This window comes from Polypterus senegalus, chromosome 18 (assembly GCF_016835505.1).
Source record: "Polypterus senegalus isolate Bchr_013 chromosome 18, ASM1683550v1, whole genome shotgun sequence".
Taxonomy (NCBI): Eukaryota; Metazoa; Chordata; class Cladistia; order Polypteriformes; family Polypteridae; genus Polypterus; species Polypterus senegalus.
In genome coordinates this window covers 79,701,374-79,720,702 of record NC_053171.1, presented here as the reverse complement: position 1 = coordinate 79,720,702, position 19,329 = coordinate 79,701,374, and the positions used below count along the sequence as shown (strand labels likewise).

The following is a 19,329-nucleotide window of genomic DNA, read 5'->3' as shown; positions in this document are numbered from 1 at the left end:
AAACTTTGGTTTTATTGCAGAGATACTGCTTCGGTTTTCATCATGGTTGAGATATTGACATGTTCTGGTTTTTACTGGCACTAGTCAGTGGAGTCAAACAGTGCCTACAGAGTAGTGTTAGCTTTTCGTGAATAATATGTCATAAAAAAAAAAGTGTGTGTGAAATATAATGTGTAGACCAGTTAAATGCTGAAACCCCCATACCACCACAACCACTAAAGGAAGCTTCTTGCTTCTCTATTAAACTAAAATGTACATATTTGGCTAAAATCTAGAGGATTCAAAAAGTATTCAGACTACTTCACTTTCTGCACACCTTTACTGTGCTGTAGATTAATCTAAAATGGATAAATTCACCCAATAGTCTCCACTCCACCCATAATAACAAAGTTAAAACAGAAAGGTTTTTTATTTAAAAAAAAATCAAAAACTGAAATTTCTCATAGGGTATTCAGAACTTTAACTTGTTGAATCCCCTTGGGCAGCAATGACAGCTTTGAGTCTGTTTGTTGCACACCTGGATTTGGGCATCTTATCGCATTCTTCCTGGCACATCCTCTCATGCTTTGTTACACTGGAAGGGAAGTGTCTGTTAAGTGCCATCATCAGGTCTCTCCACATATATTCAATGGGGTCTCTCAATAACAGTCAAGACACCCCCAAAGATGCTCTAGTGCTGTGATGAAAGGTGAACTGTCACCCCAGTTTCAGGTTGAACTCACTCAGGAGCTGGTTGTCTTCAAGGACATCTCTGTATTTGGCTGCATTCTTCCTTTATTCAATTCTGACCAGTAGTACTGTACCCGTAGCTGAGAAGTACCCCTGAGCATGATGCTGACACCACCCTGGTTCACTGTAGGAATGTTGTTAGGCAGGTGGTGAGCAGTGACTGGGCTTAGGCAGACACTGTGCTTGGAGTTCTGCCCTAAAGAGTAAAATTTTTGTCTTATCAGACAAGAAAAGTTTTTTCCTCATACAGGCTCCTTGTCTTGCCACTCCATTATAAACGTTTGATTGATGGAGTGCTGCTGAGACTGTCATCTTTCCGACAGGTTCTCTCATCTGAGCAGAGGACTTCTGAAGGTCAGTTAGAGTGACTATTGGGTTCCTGGTCACCTCCCTGACCAAGGTTCATTTTGACTGTCAGTCAGTTTGCCCAGATAGCCAACTCTAGTAGGAGCCCTGGTGATTCTAAATTTCTTCCATTTCACAATCATTGAGGCCACTGTGCTCCTGGGAATACACAAAGCTTTAATATGATTTCATTCCCTTGCCCTGATAAATGCTTTACCACAACTTCATTGTGTGTAGGTGTACAGAGAGTTCCCTGGACTCCATGACTTAGATGTTGTCCTTCCACATAGTGTTAATTGTTGGACCTAACATACAGAGCTGTGTAACTTTCTAAACAACGCAGAAGCAATTCAGTTAACCACAGGTGGGCTCCCATCAAGTTCTACGCACATCTCAGGAGGAATGAAAGCAAACAATGTGCCTGGACACAAACTGGTGTGCCACAGTTAAGGAGCTAAATACTAATAAATATATTTTAAGAAATGTTTCAGTTTTTGAATTTGCACACCTCTCTGAAAACATGTTTTCACTTTGTCATTATGGGTTACTGAGAACAGACTAATGGGCAAAAATGGCAAATGTATACACTTGAGGATTGTTTGCATCTCTCGGACTGACACAACCTGTCTGCAGACCAACATTGTATTGAAAAACTCATCAGAAACTTCAAAAGACTTTGTTGGACAGTTATCTGAAGATCTTGACCATACATTGTTCTCCTCTCTTGCTAAATGAATCTTAGCCTGAAGAGGTCTATTAATTTTTTACATTTAAGATGTCTCACTTAAAAGGTTTTCCAATGTTGTATCTGTCCTAGTGTCTATATAAACACAGGGAACTCCAGTTTCTGTATTACATCTTGCCTGAAGAAGGGGCCTGAGTTGCCTCGAAAGCTTACATATTGTAATCTTTTTAGTTAGTCAATAAAAGGTATCATTTTGCTTGACATCTCACTACGTCAACAACACAATAAAGTGTGCAGAAAGACTGGAAAAATACTTTTAAATCCACTGTAGATTCTAAGTATATTCAAGGGCATCACATATATTTTAGCAGGCAGCACTGCACCTGGATATGACTCAGTTAATTTCAAATGAGATTAATTCTTCCGAGGCCCAGTTTTTCTCTCACATACTAGTACAAGTTAGGTAAACTAGAAACTCTAAATTACTAAGTGTGAATCAGGGTGTGTGATGGCCTTGCATCACACCTAACTGTTGCTTCCTGCCCTGTATCCAGACAGGCCCAGGTTCTTTGTGACTCAGAACTTGATTAAGTACATTCAGTAAAAGAAAAATGGACAGGAATATTTTATAGTCATTAACAACAGGGAAAAAGTCTGAGAACTTAAATGCAGAAGCTCCTATTAATTTGGTATTCAAAATCCAAAATGGTCACAGGCAAATGATGAATGCAGCGACTATTGTACAAGTAACAATAAGGTTTGTTTAACAAGCGACAACAGAGTTTGAAGAAACAGGACCAAATAAGAGTGATTGAAGAGGTGGAGGAAAAACAGTAGACCAATTCATGGAAAACAAGTGTTTTAACTGGTCAGTATTTATGATGAAACATAGCCATCTTTCAGTAAAATGCAAATTAAGAGTTTACCACACAGAATAAATACATGCCAGAATTTTCTAAGTATTACATAAGCGGATTTGGAAATTAATACTCGTTTTGTCCTCACAGCTATGGTCCCCATTCCTGTTCCTCAAGCTCTAAAGCTACACTGGTGATTTTATCATCAGAGAAAGGTTTGAATAAAACTGATGCATGTTTACATTCACTTTATCTATTTTCTTCACGAGTACACACAACTCTACATGTGCAGCACTATAAGGAATGCCATGTATGGCAAAAAATGCATGCCAGTATACTGTACAAATATACTACAAAAAGTACTGGTGTAATGGGAACTGTGGGATACAAATTTACATGATCACACAATTCTTAATTTTATTTGTGTAATAATTTTCTACTTCTTTAAATTACGTGTTTATTTTTTTTTCCTCTTTATCACTTAATTGGAGGGATGTTATGTTATTATAATAGGGGAACGAGAGACTGTTATAACGTGCAGTATTAGGGAGCCTCTTAACATTTAATTAGATCCACGCAGGGAAGCTCAAATCTTGTTCTCATTTGTGATGAATGTTTTGTTTCTCCCTACTTTGATCCCATTCCCAAAACATAAAGCCTTTGCTGGACTTGTATATCCTTTTTAGGTCTCATGGGAATACAGTTTTTGAAGCTGCCAAACTTGAGGATGACAAACAGACCTAGTATTACAAGCACAGTGTTGTTAACACTTTCCACAGTGCCTTTGTTATAATGATAGAAAAGACAATCCCTAAAATAAAGACTGCCTGTCTTATTTTGTTCAGCAGCTGAGCACACATCATAGCATGAGCTCCAGCTGCAAATGACTGAACACACTGCAGAAGTGCAAGCCCTAGTGCAGGTCTGCACCCCACCAAGAGACAATGACCAAGCTATTAGAAATGGGAACTTCAAGACGCAGCGAGTGTAAGACTATAAAATTAATTTAAGCACAGATTATGATGCCTAGAGCCATGTTAAAAGTGGGGTTCCTATGCAATCTATGCCAGCTTATTTCATAAAAATTATTTAAATAAAAATGTCATTACAAGGAGGTTACGTTAGCTCAGCAATGTGGCAGAATTCCTATTCTCAGAAGGACCATTACAGATGGACAAGTTCTGCTTGGCTCTGCCAGTGACTTTGATCAAATAAGTCTCAGCAGTATAACTTTACTTTTGTATGCCAGTAAAATCCTGGCAACAGAACAGGAAAACACCAGGATAAGAAACATTAAGGATGAATCCTAATGCAAATATTTGACTTTTGAAAAAAAAAATCCTATTTGTAAAGATGGCATTGGTTGTTGGAAAGCAGTAAAATATTTCTAATATTGGAAACTTCTGAGATAATATCAGAAGATCAACATCATTGGACTCAAGCAGCACAGTGGATAAAAACTCGATAAAACTAAAGCAGGCAAGATTTAATCCGTTAAGTGTTTATCTTTTTGTAATACTATCAAAGAAAAGAAAATAGTATATGTGAAATCAAAAACTTGCATAGCTTCAGTAATTGCAGTTACACAAACACTCAATGGGCTTATAAAGTGTATTCAAAAAATATTCAGACCCCTTCACTTTAACATTTTTATTATGTTACAACCTTGTGCTAAAATTGTTTCATTTTCCCGCATCAAGTAGCACTCAAATCCTCCAGAATGACATTGTGAAAACAGGGTTTTAGAAATGTTTGTAAATTTAATAAAAATAAAAATGGAAATTTCATATTGATACAAGCATTCAGACCCTTCGCTATACACTCTGTCTCAGGTGCATCCCATTTTACTGATTGTCATTGAGATGTTTCCACACCTTTCTTGGAGCCCACCTGTGCCCAATTCAACTGAACACACCTGATTCGGAAAGGCACATCCTCATCTGCAGAAAGTCTCACAGTTCACAATGTCTATCAGAGCAAAAACCAAGCCATGAGGTCGAAGGAGTTTTGCCTGCACAGCTCAGAGAGACAATTCTGGTCGACGTACGGATCTGTGAAAGGCAACAAAAATTCTGCAGAACTGAAGTTTCCCAAAAGCACACAGTTCTTAAAAGGAATAAGTATGGAATGATGGTGACTCTTTATACAGCTAGCTGACTGACCAAGCAATCGTTGGAGTGAGGTGACCAAGAACTTAATGGTCACGCCAGCGGAGCAGAACCTGTGTGGAGATGGGAGAAACTTCCAGAAGAGCAACGCACAACTGCAACTCAACGCTAATTTGAGATTTATGGCAGAGTGGCCAGACAGAAGCCTTTCCTTAGTAACAGGCACACTGAAGCCCGCTTGGGGTTTGCAAAAGGGCACCTGAAGACTCTCAGACTATGAGAAACAAGATTCTCTGGTCTGAAAAAAACAGGATTGAACCGGTTTGACCTTAAATTTTAAGTGTAACATCTGGAGAAAACTAGGCACAGCTCCTCACATGTGCAACACCATTCCAGCAATGAAGCAATGAATTTGTGATGGTTCTTTTTTTGCGGTACAGACTGGGATGCTAGACAAGGTTGAGGGAAAACTTAACAGAGCAAAGAACAAAGAACAGAGATATCCTTAATGAAAAACTGTTTGAGATTACTGTACTCTGGACCTTAGACAGGGATGAATGTACACCTTCCAATAGAAGAATGAACGCAAGCACAAAGCAAAGATAGCACATTAATGACTTTTGGTCAACTTTGTAAATATTGAGCCCAATCGAACATCTCTGAAGAGACTTGGGGGGGAAAAAGCTGTTCACTTAAGGTCTCCATCAGACATTGAGAAGACTTACAGGATGGATAGATAGATAGATAGATAGATAGATAGATAGATAGATAGATAGATAGATAGATAGATAGATAGATAGATAGATAGATAGATAGATAGATAGATAGATAGATAGATAGATAGATAGATGGATAGATAGATAGATAGATAGATAGATAGATAGATAGATAGATAGATAGATACTTCATTAATCCCAAGAAGAGTGGCACAAAATCCCCATATAAGACCTTACTAAATGATTGTGTCACTGGGATATTTCATTTTTTATTTTTAATAAACTTGCAAACATTTCTAAAATCTTGTTTTCACTTTGTCATTCTGAGGTGTTGAGTGCTGTCTCATGAGGGAAAAATTGTTTAAATGATTTTAGCAGAGGGTTACAAAATAATAAAATGTGAAAAAAGTGAATGGGTCTGAATCATTTCTGAAAGCACTGTATATGTAACATAAAATGATTAAATTGTGCCATTATTAAACAAGCCCATACGAGTGTCAAAACTCTTAACTGCTCTTTATCAACATAACCACTTAAAAGTACAGAATACAGTCGAACCTTGGTTGCAGTGCACAATTCATTCTTAAAGGCTGTTCAGGAACAGATTTGCTTGAAAACTGAAGCCATTTTCCCATAAGAATTAATGTAAAATAGATTATTCTGTTCCTAATCCCCAGATGATTGCTTATTTAAACATTTGTAACAGTACTTCATTCATAAAATCATATAGAAAAACCAATGTAAATGCATAATATCTTACACAAAAGAATAAACACAATAAATAGATAAAATATAGATGAAAATTCAACTTCACGTTAAATGTACAGAGAAGTTCTTTGGCCCCATGGTGGCTCATTGGGCAGATGTCAATTTTTGTTGACATGAGGGGTTAAAGGTGAAAATCAGCTGTAAACGTCAAAAACTCATGCAATTATAGTAAATATAGTTTCTCTCTGCTTGGAGGAATGTTAGACTCATTGACTTGACATCTAATTCTCTGCATCTGCGTGGGTAGTGAAGAGAAAACAATGGCAAGAATGGTACCGACAACTGGTGAGAGAGTGACACGAATGTGCAAAGTAAAATACTCAGTGGATTACTTTTTGCATATATTTTACAGTTTTGAATTGGACTCTTAATGGTCAGATTAAGATTTTGGTTCAAGTGATCTGGAGATTGAGAATGAAAACGAAATTGAGGTACCAGCAACAGCTGATCGGTCTCTAGATGATCGTAGTGCTGAACATGTTAGATTAGCCAATGCGCCTACAGCAATGATAGCCTGGGGTGACTGCAATGCAAACTCCACCAATGCCTCCCATCCAGGGCAACCACAACTGCTGTAAGCCAGAAATGATGAGCATGAAGTAACAGTGGCCACAGAACGAGCAAGACGTTTACGTCAATTTATGTGTGAAACTATTGTTTGTGTGCGCGCCGCTAATCTCCCCTGCAGCTGGAGACGGAGAACACACGGCAACAGCGCACTGCATACAGGAACAGATATTTTACGTTGGTTTATGCAAGAAACTATTGCTTTGTGTGCTTTTAGAAAACTGAGTTTTTCAGAAAAGGAGGAGTCTGCACTGAGCGGGGAGTGCAATGTAACTGCCACTCTTCCCACACACATCTGAGCCCGCAGAGAACATGGATTGCTGTTTTTTCTGTTTGGGAACTGAGATTCTGCTTAGAAACCAGTGCATCTTTTGTTCAAAAAATGTGTTCAGAAACTGATTTGTTTGGGATGAGAGTCGCTCGACAACCGAGGTTCCACTGTATCTGGATATCCAATCATCATCTACTACTGACATCTATAAGCACCATAAGAATAAAACACAAACTTACCACAAGCTCCAGGAACATGGCATCCAGTTCATCCTGGGCAGGCATGGGTAGTGCTGGCTCCATGGTGTGCAAAGCGAAGTTGCTGTCATTTCGTAAGCGATAGGTAATTTCGGGGTGGTCACTCCCTCTAAAGCAACAGAAAATGAAGGAGACCCCCCTCGCAGCTCGCTTTCGAGGGGCCATGATGCCAAATCTTTTTGGACCTCAGTTCATTTATTGATACCTGGAAAAGGAAAAAGAAAAATGCAATAGGTTAGCGGTGGAAACTTCTTATAAATTATGGGCCGATTTATTTGTTTAGATAACAAAAATACAAATGAGGCAAAGCAACCACACATCTAAAGAACATTTTAGCCATAATTTGTGCAGCAAATGTAGAAAAAGATTTTCTGAAATGATCAAAATCCTTGAGTAGTCCCAGAACACACAATTAGGTGGCTTTTCAGGTATTGGCTTTTTCAAGAAGTGTACAGCTTGTAAGGTCAGAGTGTTGCCACTTATATAGTACAAACCAATTCCTATTCCATACTGATTAGGAATATACATTGGCAAAAGCACATATTAGTAGTTCTGAGACAAATGCTATAAAGCAAAGATGGGATCTAGAATGACACAGCAACAAAAATCAGAAAACCACATCTTGATAAAAAATAATCGGAACGTCGGCTACACTCCAAAATACATTGCATGTGTGAATAACTGTAGAGCTTTCTATACATCAGAACATTCTTATGGTGAACAAAATAAAAAGACTTCTATGGCAGCATCTGTATAGTGAACTACTCTAAGATATTTTAGAAAAATTCACTCCATAAAGCACAGCATAAGTTTTAAGATTTTTGCTCTAACAAGCAGCTCCAATTCCAGATGCTAAATACTCCACACATCTGTCATGAAACTGAAAACTGAACAAATACTCTGACATATACCTAGAGAGTGTTTTGAAAGAAACACAAAATGAAAGGAGTGCAAAAGAAGTAAAGCAAAGGTTGTGACTCAAGACAGGGAAACATGAGGAAAAATTCTGCATGTTATTCTGAGAAATTCCATATATTGATCTAGAATTTAACAAATCCTAAACCTTAGTCACATAGCATGATAATATTTTATAGTATATTTTACTAAATAACCTAATTAAAAAAATGAAGTATGCAAGTTCTTCATAAAGTTCCTGGTGACTGTTACTTCACAGTTGGGGCCAATTAAGTAAGGATTTTCTGCAAATGCTGATCAGCCTCATGCATCTTTCATTCGTCAACACGTCATTTTGACACGGTCACATACACAAAAGAATCCGCGTGTAAAAGTACTGACACATGTACAATGTACAGTGAAATTCTTACTGCATGTCTAAAGAACACACAACATATCACCACTCTCAGGTGCCATGACAGACAGGCACATTTACTTTCCAACACTTTTATAAGGTTTCGGATTTTAACTAGCAACTCCAAAATATAAAATCATGTGTTTTTTACTTTAAGTACATTCTTTAAAGTTGTTGCTCATTTGAACCCCTCAATTTTATAACAGTGTTAACCAATATTCTCATCCTCTAACTTTGCACTGTAAAGCTACATTTTAAGATTCACTATTCATGGCCAATCACCCTAGTCTTTCTTGCTGTAGAAAAAGATGTTCAAATCTTTGATACTTCAACAAAGCTAACACTAGAAACAGAACTGCAAAAATTTCAAACTTATATTCACTCTCATTGTTTAACACTGTGTGATGAAGAAAATAATAGACAAATCTGCAAAACTGCGGACACACAGATGCTGAAGCTGGAAAGCAACTGGAATCTGACACTTGGGCCATGCATGAGGCACCATTAAGGGGGAGGAAAATGTATTGAATCACATGAACACATAAAAGAGTACTCAATTCATATGTTTTTTTTTTTCCTGAACAGTGTTTCATTCACGCAAAGTTCCATTTCAAATGTGTGTCAGCATCTTCATGCATCTCAAGCAAATAAAGCAGAGGGTTTATTTTCATATTTGTACACATTGTCAGGTCCACAATGTCTGTGAAAACATCAGCTAGAAAACCCTGGAGATCCTACAGACTTTTTTGTATAGAATGCCTGGAGGACAATAATGCCTCCTGTGGCACCAGGCCATCTGCTTCTAGAAGGCCTCAAACCTTCAACAAGATATAAATTCCTTAAATCTTTGTAACCCTCCATAAATTACATTTATATCAAGTACTTGTGCTTTGGCTGAAAGCTGTAACTCTTGCACACTAAAGTGAGACACTAAGTTTTCACTTGTGGCTTGCTTCATATTCACAATGTGCCATTTCACGTGTTCTCCTTTCCCCACAATAAATTGAGGCTGGCAGTACACTTAGTATAATGATATCTCTGCTGCTATATCAGACATATATGATACACTGTGCAGAATTGCATCATGCATTTTAAGTAAGGGCAGAACATAACCATTAATGAACATTTATTCCGGTTGATGCCTATTCACACAGTGCAAGGTCTAGCAAACCTAAGTCTGGCATCAAATAAAGGATAGCTGCTGACGTAAATAACAAATACACACTTAAGCAATTCCCTATTTGGAAAAAAATCCAACCAGGGAAAGACAGCGTGCAACTTTGGTAATACGACTTGTTGACCCTTTCACGGGCAATGGCAGAAAAGTAATTGTTGCCAATGTTTTCACATCAATTTAATAAATCTACTTGGCAAAAACAGAAGCTTGCTCTGTACAAACTTGTAAACAAAATGAGACAGAAGCAGCTACCCCAATGAGAATGGTAACACAAGAGATAGTCAAGGAGACAGACACGGAAAAGTTGCAGAGACAAAATAAAAGTGAACATGATGCCACTTTGTGTGTGGGAGCCACTCAGAGACTACAAAAATGTGAGCGGACTGCTGATGTGAACAGTTTTATAATCATGCTGATCTTGGTTTACAGAAGTATTCCGAGAAATTTATAAGGCTGTAATTTGTACAAATCTATATTAATAAAAGGCAAAGCCCTCACTGACTCACTCACTCACTGACTCATCACTAATTCTACACCTTCCCATGTAGGTAGAAAGCTGAAATTTGGCAGGCCCATTCCTTACAGCTTACTTACAAAAGTTAAGCAGGTTTCATTTTGAAATTCTACGTGTAACGGTCATAACGGTCAACAACGTCCGCCATATTGAACTTTCGTATTCATGGCCCAATCTTCATGAAATTTGGTAGGTGGCTTCCCTGCGCTAACCAAAACCGATGTACGTACTTATTTCAGTGGTATGATGCCACTGTCGGCCGCCATATTGAACCTTTCAACGGTCTTTGTTACTTATGGGCCCAGCTTCAAGAAATTTGGTACGCGGGTTCCCAACGCTAACTGAATCCTACTTACGTACATATATACGTCCATAGCCTGCAGCTCGGTCACCGTGTGAGGCGCCGTTGGGTCCCCCATCCCAACGCCTCCCACATTGTTGGCTACCTGCCTATATAAGGCCGCCCGTCGCTCAAGTCTTTACATTCCCTTCCTTGCTTCGCAACAGGATTCACGTCTCCCTGCTGATAACTACAGCCTTTTTATTTAATCCACGGCTTCTCCGCTGTTTTATTGTTCATTTATTACGATTATAGTTATTGTTTAGGTATTTTAGACTTACTTTACATTGTTCAGGTACCCATTTCCTTTATCATTCCAACCGTACCCCCATTAACATGTCTATCGAGGTGATCACCATCGATCAAAGAACTGTCACTTACCGAGTGGTTTCCATGCCCGGAGATGGCACCTACCTTTTCCATTCTCTTTGTTACATATTGCATGGCCATATCAGGCTCACTTTTGATATCTGGAGGAACATAGTGTCTTATGTATTGAATGACTGGGACAGGTTCAAGGTGTGGACTGATGACAGTACAGGAGATAATTATACTACACAGGAGCACTAGAAGAGTGAAATGCTTAAGCCCTTCACCTATGGATCTGCATGTGAGTTGATGGCTGCCACTGAATTGTTCGGTTGTCGCTTTCAAGTGTGCCGAAATGGCCAAATATTTTACACCTTTCGACAACTGCCTATGCCTCTTAAACATCTACAATTCACAGGTGACGATTTCAGTAGTGGACACTTTGATGTTTATGAATGTTTAAACTCTCAAAAGCTGGATGTGAAGTTATCAATGAAACTGGTTGTATACTTACAACGCTTGACAAATGCCGAATGTCTCTTCAACACAAGTCCTACAAATACTGTCGTAATTGAAACAAACCATGAAACTCAAACCGATTATGACAGCAGCAATCCAAGCTGTGAGATTTCAGACAAGATTACTGTTCACATGGCCAACTGTACGTTGCATGCTGAAGAGTAAGCTCAGCGCACAACTTGGTCATATTACAACCGGAGGGCCAAACTCACAATGTGGTATACAAAGAGATCCTTAACAAATAATTATTGGTATATTTTCCCTCAGTTTGAAAAGGTTTAATTTTCTTCTTAATAAAAATTTTAAGGCAGTACTTTGCTGCTGCGAAGCACGGGTATTTTGCTAGTTTTTAAATATAATAAAATAGAAGTTTTTATTTAATTTATTATTTTAAGTTTCCAGCTAACTGAAAAGTTCTTTTTTGCTTTAAAAGATTCAGTTACACCTCTTTTGGAAAGTTACTGGTGTCAAAGCATTCCTCCAGGTGCCTATTGCTTTGTGTATAATGAAACACAGCCATGTGGGGGAAATGCACACGCAGTAACACAATGGCTGCTTGCTATTTACAAATAGTCATGTATTCAGAGAAATATGCGAGTAGGGTTGTGCATTTTTAAACTATTTCTACACAAATAAAAAAAAAATTGACTTCATTTTAATTTCATATACCCAAGCTGATTGAACTGTGTTACTTTCTGTTTCACTAATAAATATTGAAAGAATTTTCTGACAAGCAGCAGTGCAACCCTAACAAGTTTTTTTTTCATCTTTTCAGCTGACGTGTACATTAACATATAATGTGAAAATAAAGATTCAAACAATACACTGTATGCCAAGAAAATATTTAAAGCTGTGCTGGGCTATGAACGTTTTTTTTTTTCTTGAGGGTAGGGTACTAGGGACGTGTTATCAGTGCTGATGGGCCATTAGTAAGAACAAAAGGATTTAGACGTCACTTGGTGTAGCCTGGAGGTTACAGTACTGAAACACTGACTTTGAGGGAACAAAAACTCAAATTTTCAGCACATCAATTTAGAGCACTTAACTTCACACAACTTGTGAATCCTCAAGATGCTATTTAGTAAATGCTTTGGTACACTTCAGGTAAAGTGTATGGCTTGCAATCAGAATTGCTTCTAATATTCTATTTTCAATTCATATTTTAAATTGAAGTGCAAGTTCTTAAATAGAAAAGCAGAAAACAACAATGGAAAAGTATTTATGTGATGAGAAATTAGCGGTAAGTGGCCTATCATTTTAATAAGTAACAATCTCATCAAAAAATGAAGATGGTCTGCAAGGTCTTTATCTTCCTCAATACAAAGTAGAAGAGTAGCATATTCAAATGTGAAGAGTACTATACTGTAAGCATGCTTTTAACTCTACACAACACAAAGTTTCACATTTAGATACCTTTAAAACATCCTGTAAGCAAAGGGACCTTTTCAAGTAGCTGTCACATTTTCACGTGTCACTAATAGAACAATTGAACATAAACCAAATCCAGGAAACTCACCACAACTAGTTAGAAGTGGGAGGTTTTAAATATGAAGTTTTCTTAGCAAACATACCGGGGAATATATTTCTAAAAACGCAAGCACAGAACAAAAATATGAACAATTAAACATCTTTTCCCTTTACATGTAACACTTCGAAATAAAAAATGGCACATCTCCCCAAAATAAGAAAGCCAATTAATTCCAACATAAACATTTCAGGTAGAATTCAGGAAAAATGTGTGCCAGGTTAGACAGATTTGTTTTGTAAATTACTATCACATGGCACCCTCTAAATATAGACTTAAAGGGTAAACTATTCCATCCTTTGAACATGTTTTATTCTTTTTAAAAAGGGCGATAAAGTACCACTCACAATGGACAGATGGGTATGTTTTTGTAATTTTCATAAAATGAATTAAAAAAGAAAGTACAGATAAGGTATGATGGATATAATTTTGTTACAAATCTGCACAGGGATATAAAAAATGACAGCTGTGGATTACAGATCCTTAAATCTTTTTAACATGGTTTGATACGCATTGTTATATTGTATATTTTGTAAATTGCTTTGAAATTATACTCAATGTGAAAAGCAGTTTATACTGTAACAAGTAGTAGAATGCAAAAATCAGTCATCATTCACATATCTGGTACCTAGTCCATTTCTTGGTGACTGTATCTTGTATTAATTGGTTGCACCATTTTTAAAGCATTATACTAACTGGTTTGTAAAATATCACAGAAAATATTTTGTTCTATAAACCAGGGCTTCCATCAATGGAGAACACAATAAAAAAGCAACCAAAAATGGTCCACTGCCAAAACAGATTACAGATCAAAATCCAAAAGAAATAAAATACAGCTGCCTCTGATATATAGGGCTGTGAATGAGTCACAGACATACCTCGAGTTAGAAAATCCAGCTGGGTGCTTCTTACCGAACACGTTCACAGCACATGAAAGCACATTCTTAACTACAGAAAGCCACTATGAGGACTTGGGGCATCTTGAAATCTCGTCACGGCGGCTGATTATACTGCCATCCTGTCAGCCTTCTCTGCCTGAGTGCATAGGTGCAAGTCTCCTTTCTAGTCATTTCAAAAGATCTCAATCACATTTTCTTTAGCTCAAGCAGTAAAGAAACAAACCAAAAACCGCAGAACACTGCAGCTGCTTTCCTTTAACATTGTAGGACATCTCTCAAAAGTCACAGATCACAGTCAAAATGAGATTACAGAGAGGTTTCAAAGAAAGCCATGCAGCTGATAATCACCTGGAAAACCAGGGAAGGACGCCAGTACAAATTACAAGGGATTTAAATATAGCTGTAGAGATCAGTGATCTCATCGTTAAATCCCATAATAATCCATCATACTCATCAGCAAATCTGTGCCTGTTTGTACATCTCTCCCCCAACCCTAAAAACAGCTTTATAGATGTTTTCACAATAAATTAAGTAACATAAAACAGAAACACATACAACAAGAGTGCACATTTACCTGCTACATATTAAATAAAAAAGATGGTACCTGTTTTTCTATATTTGACATTCATATTTATATCTAGAACTATATACATTAAATTATAAATATATGATCTTTTTCTCAACTCCAAACACTAATTTTCCCCATATTGTAACACTGAATTAGGGTAGCCCAAGTACCAAAGGCTGTCCCAAGGTACACAGACATAAGACCGGAGCATCCAAAATGCGATTTATAAGAAAACAGCTAGGTTATTAATAATTATTCAGACTTCACATTAATTTAAAAACAATCTGCTACAGTGTGTACATATCTAAAGGAAACCATGAAGAGGGATGTTCCGAGCCACAAATTTTAATGTGCAAAAATATAAAAATGCAGGCATGTAACAAACATCTATCAAATGATATGCATGATTTGAAAAGACAAATGTAGGGCAGACTACGCTTATCAAAGTAAATATCCCAATCTGGGGTGAACCCTGCTGTTCTGCTATTATTACTGTACAACTGAAGCTGTGGAAAAAAAAAAAACCCTTAAAACATTCAATTATCAAAGAATCCTCTTGGAAGACAGATAGACAGAATTAAGCAGGCAGGGTGCTCTAGAGGCTTGGGGTGGTCTTTATCAGTATGTGTATCACAGGCCTCCACAATCACATTAGCATCTAATCGAAAGCAAGTGTCCCAGGAAAAGAGAATTTTATTTTTTTTAAAAGTGTCCGCTACTGAAGTGTTTTAACTCTAGTTATGATTTACAATAGCAATATTCTGATGAGGACAACAGTTAGAGCAGAACTACCAGAAATCATAAAATTACTTACTCACAAGTTGAGAGTCGCATGAATGTAACTGCTTGAACCAAGGAGCCTTCCACAATAATCTGATGAAGAAGTCTGAGATTGTTTGCATTAAATTGTTTGTTTTGAGAATATTGTGGAATGAAGGATGCTTTTTTTCCCCCCTTTTTCTTTTTACTTTCTCATATACAAAGTATAGGGGAAGTATTGTAATCGTCCAAATATCTGACCTCGAGATTTTAATGAATTTTGACGTTTTAGACCTCCGAGAGTCCGATTTACTTTCTCGTAGGGAAAGTATTGTAATCGTCCAAAAATTCGATTTCGAGATGTTAATGAATCTCGATGTTTTAGACCTTCCTTGAGTCTGAAAAATAACGTTTTTGAAATTATGTCTGTCTGTGTGTGCGTGTGCGTATATAAACACGATAACTTGAGTACACTTGCAAACATCTTGCCTGAAGAAGGGGCCGGAGTTGCCTCGAAAGCTTGTATATTGTAATCTTTTTAGTTAGCCAATAAAAGGTGTCATTTTGCTTGGCTTTTCTCTACATTCATAATGGCTAACACAGTACAACACCCTAGTACTTAGGTCAACCAAATTTTACATACAAGTATTAAGTACAAAACAGATTTCTGTCAATTTGTGAGCTATTTCTGCTAACCGGAATTGGTACTTTTTTTTATTCATGCAGCTGCAGAGTCCAATTTATTCAATTTTACTTTTATAATAATTGTTCAATATATTATTTATTTGATTTGACTTGTTGTTGATGGTTGTTCATTGTACATAATATAAAAATATCATCATAGTCTTGTGGTTAACTCTTCAAATATCCATCCCCATATCTGAGTATACAAGAAAGTCTATGGGAGACCATGAGATTCACTAAATTACATTCCATGCAACTGATGTTGTGTATAACACATACCTTATTGCCATAACATCAATGAGAATCACAGTGGCCAGCAACATAGGGTGGACAAGGAGACTTCTTACTAAGGCTACGGCCACACTATTTGATTTTTGTTTTTAAATACAGACATAAGTCTCCATTTTCACCTTTCATCCACACCAGTAATATCACAAAAACATGCAGCCCACAAAAGTGGAACTTAAAATACAAGTGCAAATCTGGAGCAGTAAGGGACCGATGATATGATTGTTGGCACTGAAAATTTACAAAGTACAAGCAGGAAAAATAATCAACAAAGAATTCTTGCATTTGGACAGTTTCCTCTTTAACTCTTGTCTAGTGTGGATCAGTGTGAATGCAGTAGAATTCTTGTTTGCACCTCTGACCAACATGCAACACATCACTACTCCCTGGCACAATTATCAACAAGGATGTATTAAAATATCAGGAAACAAGAAACGTTTTATTTTTCTAGATAATCCCCATGAACACTAATTCACTTGATACAATGTTCACAAGGATACGGACTGAAGCAGACGCAACATACCAAATGGAGACAATTTAAACCGAGTTTAATATGCTGTGTCTAGGAAATCATGCCTTGCTGTAATTCAAAACAAGATCAGGGTGACACAGAAAAAATATTAACTTCAGCCATACACTGAACATGAGAAGTGTGCCAGAAAGGCTTTTTACACTTGGTACTGAAACATACTTCCTTCATTCCAACAGAAAGTAAGGAAAAAGAAAAAGACAAAGACAACACCCAGTAAAATTAGCAGAGAATCAGAAGCTAGACGAGCAAATGACTGGCTCTAATTACCTAACAAACTTGAAAATGTTGTGGCCAATCACCTTAAACTAATAAGCTCTTTGGAGAACTGCCCTATAATAGGAATCTACTTGTGGGCAATTGTAATAAAACATATCCAGTCTTCTGTTGCCATTCAAAGCAATCCTTGGAGTGAACACACACGTTGCTGCTTGGAACAGTGAATTTTTATGTTGCTCAACAGAACAGAGGCAATTTGTGCATTTTAATAAAAACATATTCAGCATTGATTCAATGCTGCAGGCAGTGAAAATGATCTGCTCTACACATTGCCAATTTCTCCATCCTTACCTGTTACATGACAAACATGCTGTAATGTTCATCAATGCAAATACTCCGAACTGCAAATCATGTGACAAAGTCAGTATGCAGTCATGGTCAAAGGTGTACTTGGTTGACCAAATATTAAAATGACATAGCAGGACTCCTGGGGCTATATACAGTGGTTCAAGCATCTCAGCAACAGCTTGTCTTCTTGGATATTCAAGTAAATAGTCTCTAGTGTTTACAAAGCATACTACGACAAACAAAATTAAAAAGCAAGTCAGGGTTGTGTGGGAGAAAACATGCTGTCAACGAGAGAATCCAGGCAAGAATAGCCAAACCCACTCAGGCCAACAAGGAGGTCACAAACACTCAAATATCCGCTCTTCACATTTGTGGTGTGGAGAAGAGTACCATTGAATTCCTGACTCCTCAAACCTTGAATCAGATGGACTACAGCAGCAGAAAACCACACAGTTCAACTACTGTCAGCAATGGCTCACCAATGGCTGACCATGTGTATTCCCTTATGGTCACAGTCTAACCCTTTAACTGATGAATGCTGCAAGCTGGATAATGTGCCATGTCCTAAAGCGCATATCATCTCAAGCGGGTTTCATTAAGATAACGATGGCTTCACTTTCCTCTGATGACACCAGATCTAAAGCAACCAGAAACCCTTTAGGATGAAGTAGGATAAGAGATACAAGGCCAAAACGTCTACAAGGAAATACACCATGCTACTGCGTCAGCACAACTCAAAATCTGTAAGAAATGTGTTCAGCACCTAGAATGTGGATGAGTGTAGATAATATATATTAGAAGTATGAAATACAGATTGCGCTTCAGCAGAAAATACTGAAGCAATATTAAAAACAGACAGCAGCAACAGAAATGTACGATCACCGTCATGCTAAACAAATTCTGTTTTTTCTTCTATTCAATCCCAGAATTCCACTGACAGACCTGCAGCATAATCTATTTCTTTATCAGGTTTAACGTCTGCAGCCCCCAAAATATTTCCCTCTACATTCCTTTTTTAATCAGCCTACTCTATTACTTCTCAGTACTCCACACCTTCATGGAAGCCTTAGACAACATTCCTGTAACAGATTCTTTATTATCACTTGAAAGTGCTTCCTGGCAAGCCTCCCGTATCACTGCTACAGTTCGTCTCTCTTTCATCTGGAGTCACACATGATAAAAATGAAAGGCAGACAGCTGTTTCCTTAAAAAAAAAAAATACAAACAAGACAATAAAAAATATCACCACAATATTAGATGACCTTTGTACACACTGATGCAGTGTTTTACCGAAATACAACAATAAAGGGAGTGGTGACATTTGAAAGTGAGAAATGCACGTTTATAGTGAATAAGAAAAGCTTTTAAATAGTTATGTTCCAGGAAGACTTCATCCATGTATAATTAATGCATTTTCCATCATTTCCTCTCTAGGTTGGAAGAGCAAAGAACAAGAGAAAACAAAAAGGTGACCTGTTCCATATTAATAAAGACATTAAATCAAACGACTGCAGGTGTGTAGTGCAATGACTGACATTCACACCACGGGGAGAACGTGAAGCTTCTTGGGATTAGCTGTCAAACAACAGTCCATGCTCCATCATTCAAATATTACTCAAACTGCAGCTTTCTTTTTAAACAAAGGACTGCCGCACCGTACATACTTTTCTCTTCTTTGATCCCATATTTCCATAACAGGAAAAAAAAAATCCAAGGACCCTTTAACATAATTCTACTGGCTTATATGTACCATTTTCAAAAACAGTTTGAGAGCATTTACTACAATTGTTTGAAACAAAACACAGTTTGGAAGATGGAAAGATTTTTTTTTTTACTATTTATTTTTCAGAGCCGATATCAGAGAAACAAAAAGAATTCATATAGGGGATGTTAACTTACCACAGGAAAAATTATAACTTTATCTGAACTACTAATCAACCAAACAGGAACACAGCAACACTGTAGAAATCATGTTAACTTCAAACAGAAGGCTGCCCAAGAACAGAATCAGGGTCCAAGTCCTGCCAAGAAGCACCACA

General features: G+C 37.4%; 1 protein-coding gene across 3 annotated transcripts in view; it reads right to left on the bottom strand.

The window, feature by feature from the left end:
• daam1a (dishevelled associated activator of morphogenesis 1a) overlaps positions 1 to 19,329 on the bottom strand; it is a 305,416-nt gene that overhangs the window by 162,093 nt on the left and 123,994 nt on the right. For all 3 annotated transcript variants that reach the window (XM_039741919.1, XM_039741918.1, XM_039741920.1), the window contains exon 2: positions 7,286 to 7,508. In XM_039741919.1, the coding sequence (XP_039597853.1) occupies positions 7,286 to 7,468 (183 nt within the window). In that variant the 5' untranslated portion in view covers positions 7,469 to 7,508. The remainder of the gene's footprint in view (positions 1 to 7,285; positions 7,509 to 19,329) is intronic.